Genomic DNA, 12,274 nt, shown 5'->3' with positions numbered 1-12,274 from the left:
GCACAACAGAAGTGAATACTGATGCTCATTGCACAATGAAAAGGAGCAGTTTTGACTAATTCCTTGTCTGGGAATCATCATGCACTTAAAGCACTGAAGAAGAAAGAAGTTCTGCTCTTTTTCAATATTGGAGTTTAAACCTTCTGAACACCTTGAACCTCAGTTTTGATGTGGGAATATTTTTGTTTAATTTCTCTGTCTGAAAGAAGTATGGAAAAATTTGAGTTAGGAGGGAGGTCTGGGAAATCTCTAGTCCAGCCTCCTGCTCAAAACAAGGCCAGCTTCATAGTTCAACGAGGTCACTCAGGGTCACTGTTTAAATTTTGGGTGTTCCCAAGGGTGGAGATACCACAGCCTTTGTGGTCTTCTCACCCAGGGCTTACTTTCCCTCATAGTGGAGAATTTTTCCTTACATCAAAGAAGCACTGTTTTTCTGCTACAACTCGATAGTGCTGCTGCTTGTCCTTCTGCTGTGCATCCCTGAAAGAGCTCTATCTACAGCTTTCCCATATGTAGGAGAGTGTCAAGATTCCCGTTAAGCCTTCCCTGCTTCTGAAGGAGGCTAAACAGACCCAGTTCCCTCAGCCTTTTCTTGCCTGGCATGACACACTTCACTTTCACTGATCCATGATTTAGTCCATCCTGGGTGCAAGGCTTTGCATTGCTTTTGTTGGAAGTGCAGGTGGTCTTGTTCATCTTGTTCCTCTAGAGGCAACTTTGGATCCCCTGGAAGGGCAGCTCACCCTACTGCATTCTGATTGCTCTCCTAGGTTTGGCCTCACCTGAGAGAGGTTGCACATGTTGGTCCATCAGCCTGCTCAAAGGCAAATGCCCCCTGAAGCATGCCACTTTTAACTACTTGCTAGTTAGGCATCAAACTATTGGCTGTTGCTTCATGATTCTGGCCATCCACACATTGTTTGGCCTGTGTTTGTGTTGCAGGCTAATGGTCTTTCTGAACAGCATAGTCTATTCAATGGATTTTTTTTCTTGCTTGGAAGGTGGTAGTAATTGGTGTCCTTTGCATTTAAACTGAAATGTCCCTAGAGTGGTTCAAAAATAATGAAAAAGGATTATCCAAAGTAGGTGATCAGTGTATTTGTCTTCCATTTAATAGCCAGTGTTTTACTGCTGCAAAGTCCAGACTGGCAATGGGTAATTGTCAATATAATCTTATTAAAGCTGCAGTCACCAATACACCTTAAAACATACCTTTGTGTTTCTGATGGAACATGAGCTGCTAGACCAGAAGCACGCCAGAAGGCATTGCATTGGCATGTGTAGTAAGCTAAACCATTTAGGTTGGATGTTAGGAAGAAGTTCTATACAGAGAGAGTGATTGCCCATTGGAATGGGCTGCCTGGGGAGGTGGTGGAGTCACCGTCATTGGAGGTGTTCAGGAGGAGACTTGATGGGGTGCTTGGTGCCATGGTTTAGTTGATTAGGTGGGTTGGATTGGTTGGTGGGTTGGACACGATGATCTTGAAGGTCTCTTCCAACCTGGTTTATTCTGTGTATTGGACTTAGAGTAACTAAGTGATGCAGAGATTTGCTCCACCAGTTTCTGTGAATAGTGCTTACCAGGGTCCTCTGCTTTCTGAGGTGATGTAGGTAACAGCCCAAAACGGTGAAGATGTTTGTCCATCACTGTATTTGCCTTGCTTATGCCATGCCAGTATTGTTGGGTAAGCAGAATATCTTTAGTTTGACTGCTTGAGCCTGGAAAGCTTTGGAAAGCTTTCAGGAGGAGACTTGATGGGGTACTTGGTGCCATGGGTTAGCTGTTTGGGTGGGTTGGATTGGTTGATGGGTTGGACACGATGATCTTGAAGGTCTCTTCCAACCTGGTTTGCTTTATTCTAAAATAAAGGTTTATTCTAAAAATAAAGGGGTTTGGTAACAACATATGAAACTGTGCATTATGGTGTGCTTATGTAAACTGGTAATACCCATGGTTAGCAAAGCTTCAGGCAACAGTCTTCCCCCAGATATGTCAGGTGGAGAGTTCAGACCTTTTGAGGTGCCTGTTTGTATGCTCTAGCTCTAGAATGCTGTCTAATTCTACAGTTATTTTTCCATCAGCAGCTTGAGCAGTAGTTACTGCGGAACAGTCTCAGGGCTAGCTACTGACTCTGGGGCCCAGCTTCAGCTGTGTTACACTGATGCAAATCCACAAATACATTGTACATGAGTTCCTGCTGACTTGAGGTGTTTGTGTGCGTGCAAAAGAAATTGCTTAGCTGAAACTTGCTGCAGATTTTTCCCTGGCAAGTGCATTTTGAGAGCTAAAGAGTTCTCTGAATGACGAAGTACTCAAATAATCAGCTTTTCAGAGGTCCAGTGAGAGCAGTGCTTTGCTACTTATTAATTAAATGTTCTCTCTTTCCTTCTTGTCTGTTACTACCCTCCAAAAAATGTTACAACACAGTTTCATTTGTGTCCAGTTGAGCTGTGACGTTAAGGGACAAGAGGGCAGAATTGATTGCAAGTTGAGTTAGGTTGTAGTATTAAAACAAACCCCAAACCAACAACCTGTAAGCTTTATCATTCCCCTTGAGAACTGGTATGGGTAGAAATTGTAGGTGTGAACACAACTGCTGTGTTGACAGCAGGGGGGCTGGGGAAGCGGGGAGGTGGGAGAGCCCCTCGCCCCCAGATGGGAAGCCTGGGCTGCATTATGCTCCTGGACAGCTGACAGCTCATTCCAGCTCTGCCGCACCCTTCCTTCGTGGCAAGCCTGCGCTCCTTCCAGTGCATGTCTGTGCTCTCAAGGGTTTACAGGAGTATATATTAAGAAAGATTTTATACCTGATGAGGATGTGCAAGTTGCTAGCATGCTTGTGGTCAAGTGGTAGGTATTCTGAATCATCCCCAGGGTCTACAGGTGGTGGTGTTCTTGTATTGTTGGCCTTCCTCCCCCTCCCCCCCCCCTTGCACTTACTGGTTTCTGAACTTAAAACTGAGTTGTCAAACACGTAAGCTGAAGATCAGGATTTTTGCTGCCACTTTACAGTTGACTGTGCTGCACTGCTAGTGAACTGCACAGCAAGGTTAGGGTTTTTCTTTCTTCCAAAAGCTGCTTGGAAAAGCAGAGCTAATTTATTGCTGTAGATACTCTGCAAGCAGCACAGAGGCTTCTACCTTCCCTTGTTGGGTGTACTAGGAAGCCCGCTCTTGCATCACTGAGCTGTGAGACTGGAGTGTGCTTAATATGGTGGTGGTTCCTTGGGAGCCCGTGATCTTTGCAGTTGAAGAGGATATGCCTAAATTTTCTGTTGCTGACAGGGTTTTTTCCTTTCTCTTCTCCTCAGCCCTTCCTCTCCGTGTAACTAAAAGGGGAATCAGTGTGTTGTAGAGAAGCTCTTTGAAGTGGTCAGAGGAAAAAGCAAGCTATTGCCAACAGTGAGCCTGTGGGCTGATAGAGATTAACAAGTTCAGTGAAAATGGGTTTTGCTTTTTTCAGACTACATAGTCAAAACTACTCTCTGGTTTACAGTGTTATGTTCCCAATGTCTCTTTCCTTTTCTTTAGGAACTTTAGCTTTTAACCTGAACACAGTCTTCCACCAGGCTTTTGTATCTTGCTTTGAGTTCTGTAGAAAGGAGCCTCTTCCCTTGGTCAGGGCCTGAAGGCAGCTCTGGAGGCTGGATCCTGCTTCAGGAGCCCTCACTAACATCTGCATGGACTCCAGGCTCCTGGCTTTCTACACGCACTTAGCTACCACTTTAAGCCAGGCCTTACGCAAGTCTGTGGGGAAGGCTTTGGCCACTGTGTGTGCTCTTCTAACAGCTGTTATGTCTTGAGAGACCTGGCTGCTCAAAGTATCCCACATGGTGCTGTCTGGGATCCAGCAAAGTTTAAATTGTCAGAAACACAGTTTTGGAAGCTTTTTGTAGTTGCTTTCCTGATGGGTATAATTTTTGTGCCACTGCTAGCAAAGGCTTTTTTTGTGCAGGGATTTTGGGGAAAGGTGCCTTGTGAAGGGTATGGGAAAAGTGGGGAGACTTTTTGTGTCTGTTTCTCCTTGGAGAAAATGTTTGCCTCAAAGTGGCAAGTGTGAGCCTGAATGTCTTGCTGAAGCTCCTGAGAGACATCATTCTGGGGCTGTTGTTCTTCAGCATCTGTGTTCAAGACTCGGGTGTTGTACGTAAACAGGATACAAGGGGAAGTTTGTCCCAACTCTCACTATCTAATTCCTCCCCCAGGACAGGAGACCACCCTGCAAGGCACTGACAGCTGTTGCAGCTTAAGAGGCATAGGAGAAAAGGACAAATAAAAATAGAAAAGGGCAAATAAATTAACAATAATCCTTTATGAACATTTTGTTTCTATTGGATTTCAGTAGCACTTAGACTTTGGAAGACCTTATTGCTCTCTACAACTACCTGAAGGGAGGTTGTAGGCAGGTGGGGGTTGGTCTCTTCTCTCAGGCAGCCATCACCAGAACAAGAGGACACAGTCTCAAGCTGCACCAGGGGAGGTTTAGGGTCAAGGTGAGGAGGAAGTTCTTCACAGAAAGAGTTATTTGCCATTGGAATGTGCTGCCCAGAGAGGTGGTAGAGTCACCATCCCTGGAGGTGTTCAAGAAGAGATTGGACGTGGCACTTGAAGCCATGGGTTAGTTAGTCATGAGATGTTGGGTGGCAGGTTGGACTTGATCTCTGAGGTATTTTCCAACCTTATTGATTCTATGATTAGATATATAGATATCTAGCTTGTGGTAAGCATCTTTGCAGTTTGGGAGGGATATTTCTTCTGGAAAGACTATGAACTGGTTTGTAATTTTCCATAGACTTCAGTTTTCATAGACTTTCAGTCCATGTCACAATATTTATGAACTAAAATAGTATGATGAAGGGACAGCCAAGTTAAGTAGTGTTCAGGCTTTAGGGAAAACACCCAAATTTTGAGGGGTGGTGCATATGCTGGGCTGGAGTTACATGTTGTACCACCAGTTCTTGCATAATTTTCCCCTGGATTGTGGGCTGCGTGGTGTCCTTATTTAATGTAGCTCAGCAAAAGTTAAACCAACTTTTTTCCCCCCCCACATCTTTAAAGCTGTGACAGGTTTTTTTCAACACTTTATTTTTTTTTAAGTTATTCATGTATCCTTCTGTCAAGTTTCTACAGAGCTACAGACTTTGGGGGGTTGTTGAGTCACTGTTGCTGAGCTGTTGCCGTTTGACAATCTGATACTGCCACAGTTGCATTTTGAATAGCAACAGCAGCATGTGGACTGGGGAAAGACACACGTACCCACAGGTACATGTACGTGCATGTAGGCACCAGCATGAATGCACAGCTATTCTTAAAGCTGAGAAGGATTTAGTGCAGCCAGGCTGCACTGGCATGTTTAGGTAAGGTGTTCAGTGTTTTGTGTCCAGTTAATTTGTGATACGTTTTCTAGAAGTTAAAAATCCCAATGTGGAGAATTGTGGAGGCTTCTGAAACCCACAGGTTTCATTACAAGCAATGCCCTTGCTCTGAGGGAAATTTACTCTTGCTATCTGTGAGCAGAGCTCGTGAGTGCCTGAATAGAACAGAATGGAATAGAATAGAATAAACTGGGTTGGAAGAGACCTTCAAGATCATCGCGTCCAACCTATCATCAAACACCATCTAATCACCTAAACCATGGCACCAAGCACCCCATCAAGTCTCCTCCTAAACACCTCCAATGATGGTGACTCCACCACCTCCCTGGGCAGCCCATTCCAATGGGCAGTCACTCTCTCTATGAAGAATTTCTTCCCAACATCCAGTCTGAACCTCAACCTCTTGTCAAAGTACCATCTTAATCTTCCTCCAGTGCTCTGAAGAGCTTTGCCGTTGGTTCCATGCTAGTGAAACATTGCTGAGCTGTTGTGAATTTTATTTCTTTTTATTTTTTTACAGTGTTAACTGCCTTACAATCTTCTTTAGCTACAACAGATATTTTAGTTTAACTCTTGCTCTGGAGGCACTAATCTTAAAATCATTGAAGAAGTGCTCTATTTGTAATTCCATGGCCTCATTTCTCCTAAACAATGCTGAGAATGTGTTTCTGTATTCATGGGAAAGTACTAGTGCTTACCCTGAAGATTAGGAGGTTAACTCTAGTGGTTTTGTGTGCAGTTATAACATCTATCTATCTATCTATCTATCTATCTATCTATCTTCTTGTGAATTGCAACTTACAGTCTGGATTTAAACCTCTTTTGTGGTGTATAAAATTGTTACTTATTTAAAAGTAAGCCATAGTTCAAATGTTGAAAATTCCCTGATCCATGTGGTATGGAATTTTGTACTGGGATAGCATTGTTAGTGCCTGTAAGATCTTTGATTTTACTCTTTTATTTGCTTCTTTGCTTGCCTCTGCACCCTTTTTCATACCTTTCCCACAGGCTAATCTCTTACGTGCACAGATGCTAAAAGTTTGTCCAGTCTTTGGCAGGCTGAAAGAGAAATATATTTGTGGGGGGTTATGCAGTTCTTTTCCAGGTGCATGAACATAATTATGAAGGAAACATTTTAATCAGTATTTGTCAAGAGGTGGCTCATTTAGGAGGGACCCCTCTGCTCATGCTCTGTCTCTATGGATTTTGGCATGTCTAGCATTCTCCAGTCTCCCAAAAAGCAAGCCACAGCTCAGTTCCTCATCCTTGGCAGTTAGCCTGTTAATATTCCTCCCTTGCTGCAGAGGTCAGTCCTGTCAGGAATTCCCACCTTGCAGCTGACAGCTATGTCTTGGGATCTGCACACAGCCATCATGGCTGGTTGCTGGGCTTTTCTCTACAGAGGTTTGGCCATTGGTGCTTAGTGTGTTTCTATGATCTTGTGCAGGTTGATGAGATCTTTTTGTTTGTGAATGGGAGATACTTGCTGAGTGTACTTCTAAGCTTTACCTTGTACACTGAGTTACACAGCACTTCTGTGTGAAATGTGGAGTTGGGGGTTCCTCTGCATGAGAAACGAAGAGTTTTGAAATGCAGCTGGTCAGTGTATTGAATGTTGAGGACAAGTTGCTGCAGCATGCTCCTCCCAAACTGGCAGTGTCTGCTATGCTGGCAGTGCCTGGTTTGCTTATCCTTGGTCACACCCTTCTCTGGGTAACTGTTTTCAAAGTTTTTCACTTTTCCATCAGCTTTTGGCACTGCTCAGGTTAGAGGTAGGAGTTACTGAAGAGGAGGATTTGGAGAAGTTTGGACCTAGTCAAAGTGAAAAGTCAAGTGGAGAGGAGCTTGTGGATGAAGGCAAAATGTAGTCAAGTGCTCATCTGATGGGGAAGTGCATCACCAGAAAGGCTGCAGTCCCTTTTATGGGGAATTTGTTTCTCTGATGACTGACAGAATCACCTATCTCATCAGCAGCAGTCAGACAAAAGTTACCAAATTATTTTAATCAAGGACTTCAATTTACCCTTGTCAGATGAATGAACTCCATAGGCCACACACATAGTTGTGCTGTATTCATCACAGTCTGAAGTGGCATTTCTGACTTGGACTCTGTTAAACATACCTGTGATTTAGGCACATCAGTTAATGGGAGAGCACAGCAGCTCTAGCCTGAGTGTGCAGGGTTCTGAACAACGTGTAACTGAAAGGCAGAGGTGAGGCTGGCATTCACGAAACTGACAAATAATTAGCTGTGGCTGGGGACAATTTTCAGACAATTAAAGCCCAAACTCATACATTTTTATGACTGTGCAATCTCATAATTTTCAGCTAAATTAAGATGGCAAGCAAGTCCAAGCAGTACTTCCATTGTATGCCAAGAATAACAAATAGGAGGCGTCTGCAGAGGATGAGTTTGGTTATGTCTCCTTCAGCATTTTTATATACTTAAAATCTGTGATAGCCTGAATACCTTCTGCTCTCCTTGCTTTTATTTTCATCTGTAGTACCACTTAATGAGCTATTAGAAATCAAATTCCTAGACAGTCCTACTGGCTGCTTTCCACTGCAGGATATTACTGAAATATTGATTGCTCCCCTAATAGCTAGAACACATTTATTATTTTGTTGTGTGTCTTTAAATGTAACACTAACAATCAGCAACTGTTTTCTTCAAAAACATGCAGTCTTGCATGTCTTCTTGGAATAGTAATACTGAATGGTAGCTGTATGGCATTGATTTGTATGGCAGGGGTCAGAGTGGCAGAAGAGCTCCCAAACAGAGAGCGACCTGGGGGTACTGATTGACAGCTGCCTGAATATGAGCCAGCAATGTGCCCAGGTGGCCAAGAAGGCCAAGGGCATCCTGGCCTGCATTAGGAATAGTGTGGCCAGCAGGAGCAGGGAAGTCATTGTGCCCCTGTACTCTGCACTGGTTAGGCCACACCTGGAGTCCTGTGTCCAGTTCTGGGCCCCTCAGTTTAAGAAGGACATTGAGATGCTTGAACGTGTCCAGAGAAGGGCAACAAGGCTGGGGAGAGGCCTTGAGCACAGCCCTGTGAGGAGAGGCTGAGGGAGCTGGGATTGTTTAGCCTGGAGAAGAGGAGGCTCAGGGGTGACCTCATTGCCCTCTACAACTACCTGAAAGGTGGTTGTAGCCGGGAAGGGGTTGGTCTCTTCTCCCAGGCAACCAGCACCAGAACAAGAGGACACAGTCTCAAGCTGTGCCAGGGGAGGTTTAGACTGGATGTTAGGAAGAAATTCTTCATAGAGAGATTGCCCATTGGAACAAGCTGCCCAGGGAGGTGGTGGAGTCGCCATCATTGGAGGTGTTTAAGAGGAGACTTGATGGGGTGCTTGGTTGCATGGTTTAGTTGATTAGGTGGTGTTGGATGATAGGTTGGATGCGATGATCTTGAAGGTCTCTTCCAACCTGGTCTGGTCTGGTCTGGTCTATTCTATTCTATTCTATTCAAGATATCTTAATTAGAGGTTTCTTTTAAGAAACAAGTAGTTAGTGCCTGATATTTGGTTGTTTGAATTCTTCATTGAAATAATAAGAACTTTCTTCTCATGCTGTAGTGTAAGAGGCAAGGGCATTGAGATGGCATTTCTAGAGTTATGGGAAGGTACACTATAAAATAGGTTTTTAAACTGTGTGGTTTTAAGAGGATCAGTTCATAGCTATAATACCTGCAAGTCTTATTTGGGAAAATTGATCTTCAGAAGCAGCTATGTATTTTACCTGTAGTGATTTTAAGCCTCTGTTCTGAATGCCCATGATGAGTTGTCATTTTTGGTGGATGATGCAAGTTCAGGCTTTGAAAGAGAAATGACCTGATTTTCCTGCCAGGCCAGAGAAGATGATGTTTTGGCTCTTGTTATACATTTCAGAATATCTTGACGTGCCCTGCACCCACATGTTGTGCTCTGTAGAACATCTTTTTAAGAGCATAACTGTTGGTGTGGTTGAGAAGGGTTCTGGGCATTAAGGATAGATAAGACCACACTGGTGTAGGACTGCCTAGGGACTGTTTTGGGTCAGTGATCATGATCGAGATTCTGTTAATAAACTAGTGGAAATTAATTATCTAAGAGTCCAAAAAATACAAAGCTTGCTTAAAAGAGGGAGCAGAAAACCAAAGAAGCATAGCTACTAAATCTTCAATTGCTTCAAGCTAGTACAAATGTGTTCAGAAGTGGCTGCTGAATAAAACTTGGTGAAACTAATTATGCCTTGACACTACTTTGAGTTAAGTCTGGTGAAACTGTCTTACAAAATTATTAGAGAAACAAGGCTGAAAAATCTGTTAAGGGTTGGTAGCTTCCCTAAAATGGTGCTGACAGCATACAGTGATGATCAAAAGCTGGGAAAGTGTGACATTTGTTTGGTGTTGTCTGATTGTTTTTCTCTCTCTCTTTTAAATAGTGATCACATGGAAAATATTTCTGGCTACCTAATGAAATATACCAATCTTGTCACTGGTTGGCAATATAGGTAAGTCTTATGGTGCTTTTCAGCAGTACTGGCCTCTGCACCATCTCAGTCAACATTTCAGATTTATTTCTTTTTTTAAATAATAATACTTAGATTTCCTTTTTTTTTGTTAGGCAAACTTTATGACATAATCTTCATACAATCAGTCAGGGTTGGAAGGGACCACAAGGATCATCTAGTTCCAACCCCCCTGCCATGGGCAGGGACACCCCACACTAGAGCAGGCTGGACAGAGCTTCATCCAGCCTGGTCTTAAACACCTCCAGGGACAGCACCCCAACCACCTCCCTGGACAACTCATTCCAGGGTTTCACCACTCTCATGGGGAAGAACTTCCTCCTCACATCCCGCCTGAATCTCCCCACCTCCAACTTCATTCCATTCCCCCTAGTCCTGTCACTACCTGAGATCCTAAGAAGTCCCTCCCCAGCCTTCCTGTAGGCCCCCTTCACATACTGGTAGGCCACAATGAGGTCACCTCGGAGCCTTCTCTTCTGCAGACTGAACAGCCCCAACTCCTTCAGTCTGTCCTCACAGGAGAGGTGCTCCAGCCCTCTGATCATCCTCATGGCCTTTCTCTGGACACCTTCCAGCACGTCCATATCCCTCCTGTAATAAGGGCTCCAGAACTGGACGCTGTACTCCAGGTGGGGTCTCACCAGAGCTGAGTAGAGGGGGAGAATCACCTCCCTTGACTTGCTGGCCACACTTCTCCTGATGCAGCCCAGGACCTGACTGGCTTTGCGGGCTGCAAGTGCACACTGAGAGCTCATGTTGAGCTTCTTGTCCACCAGCACCCCCAAGTCTCTCTCCTCAGGGCTGCTTTCCAGCCAGTCCCTGCCCAGCCTGGATTTGTGCCTGGGATTTCCTCGACCCAGATGCAGGACCCTGCACTTGCTCTTGTTGAACCTCATAAGGTTTTCTTGTGCCCACCTCTCCAGCCTGTCAAGGTCCCTCTGGATGGCCTCCCTTCCCTCCAGCGTGTCTGCTGCACCACACAGCTTGGTGTCATCAGCAAACTTGCTGAGGGTGCACTCAATGCCACTGTCCATGTCACCCACAAAGATGTTGAACAAGGCAGGTCCCAGGACTGATCCCTGAGGGCCTCCGCTTGTCACTGGCCTCCACTGGGTCATGGACCCACTGATAGCCACTCTTTGGGTGTAGCCATCAAGCCAGTTCCTTATCCATCTAGTGGTCCACCCATCAAACCCATGTGTCACCATCTTATGCTTTACATTATGCTAATGATGAACAATATTTGTATTAACATGAATAATCTTTGTATTAAGACACAAATAAGAAAAGGATAGGCAGTAAGAAGCAGTTAACTGATTTGGTGGCTTATAGCTGTGCTTGTGTATGTAGAAAGCAGGTACAACATTAATATTTTTCTCCCTTTCCATTAAAAATACTGCCTTTGGGTTTTTCTATGCTGAGTTTTTAGCCTTCACTGGAGGTGTTTAGGAGGAGACTTGACGGGGTGCTTGGTGCCATGATTTAATTGTTTAGATGGAGTTGGATGATGGGTAGGACCCAATGATCTCAAAGGTCCCTTCCAACCTGGTCTATTCTGTTAGAACAGAATAGAATAAACTAGTTTGGAAGAGACCTTCAAGATCATCGTGTCCAACCTATCATCCAACACCACCTAATCAACTAACCCATGCAACCAAGCACCCTGTCAAGTCTCCTCCTGAACACCTCCAGTGACGGCGATTCCACCACCTCCCCGGGCAGTCCATTCCAATGGGCAATCACTCTCTCTGTGTAAAACTTCCTCCTGACCTCCAGCCCAAACTTCCCCTGGCGCAGCCTGCGACTGTGTCCTCTTGTTCTGGTGCTGGCTGCCTGGGAGAAGAGACCAACCTCTGCCTGTTTACAACCCCCCTTCAGGTAGTTGTAGAGAGCAAGAAGGTCACCCCTGAGTCTCCTCCTCTCCAGGCTAAGCAGCCCCAGCTCCCTCAGCCTCTCCTCATAGAGCTCGTGTTTCAAGCCCCTCACCAACTTTGTTGCCCAACTTTCTATTCTATTCTATTCTATTCTATTCCATTCTATTCCATTCTTTTAATGCCAAATCATGCCACAACTTTTAACAACAAATTAAGACTTCTCTACTGAAAATTCAAACTCAAACTTTTAGTTCTCCAGGATTGTCTCTCTCCCCTGGAATGATTCACTCTTGTTTGACAGGTGAAATTCTCTGGTTGGGCTTCTTGCTTCATGCTGTTTCTAGAGCAGCATGGTGCAAGCAAACTGATATTGGAGAGACAACTCCTTAGCATACCACAGCGGCCAAATTCTTGTGCTGCTACTGGCATGCAGTGGCTTGTCTCAATACACTTATTGTTAAACTCTGCAGAATAGTTGAAGCATGATGTCCACTTCATTTTTTGGTAAAATT

The 12,274-nt window shown here is 44.5% G+C and overlaps 1 protein-coding gene across 1 annotated transcript in view; it reads left to right on the top strand.

Annotated features, from left to right (window-relative positions):
* The window catches only part of OSBPL11 (oxysterol binding protein like 11), a 57,695-nt gene that overhangs the window by 13,664 nt on the left and 31,757 nt on the right, over positions 1-12,274 (top strand). The window contains exon 2 of the mRNA XM_068139044.1: positions 9,802-9,870. Within this exon, the coding sequence (XP_067995145.1) occupies positions 9,802-9,870 (69 nt within the window). The remainder of the gene's footprint in view (positions 1-9,801; positions 9,871-12,274) is intronic.

This window comes from Melanerpes formicivorus, unplaced genomic scaffold (assembly GCF_026170545.1).
Source record: "Melanerpes formicivorus ecotype bairdi unplaced genomic scaffold, bMelFor1.0.p_v2 SCAF_5, whole genome shotgun sequence".
NCBI classification, from domain to species: domain Eukaryota; kingdom Metazoa; phylum Chordata; class Aves; order Piciformes; family Picidae; genus Melanerpes; species Melanerpes formicivorus.
This window is presented reverse-complemented; position numbering and strand designations above follow the sequence as displayed.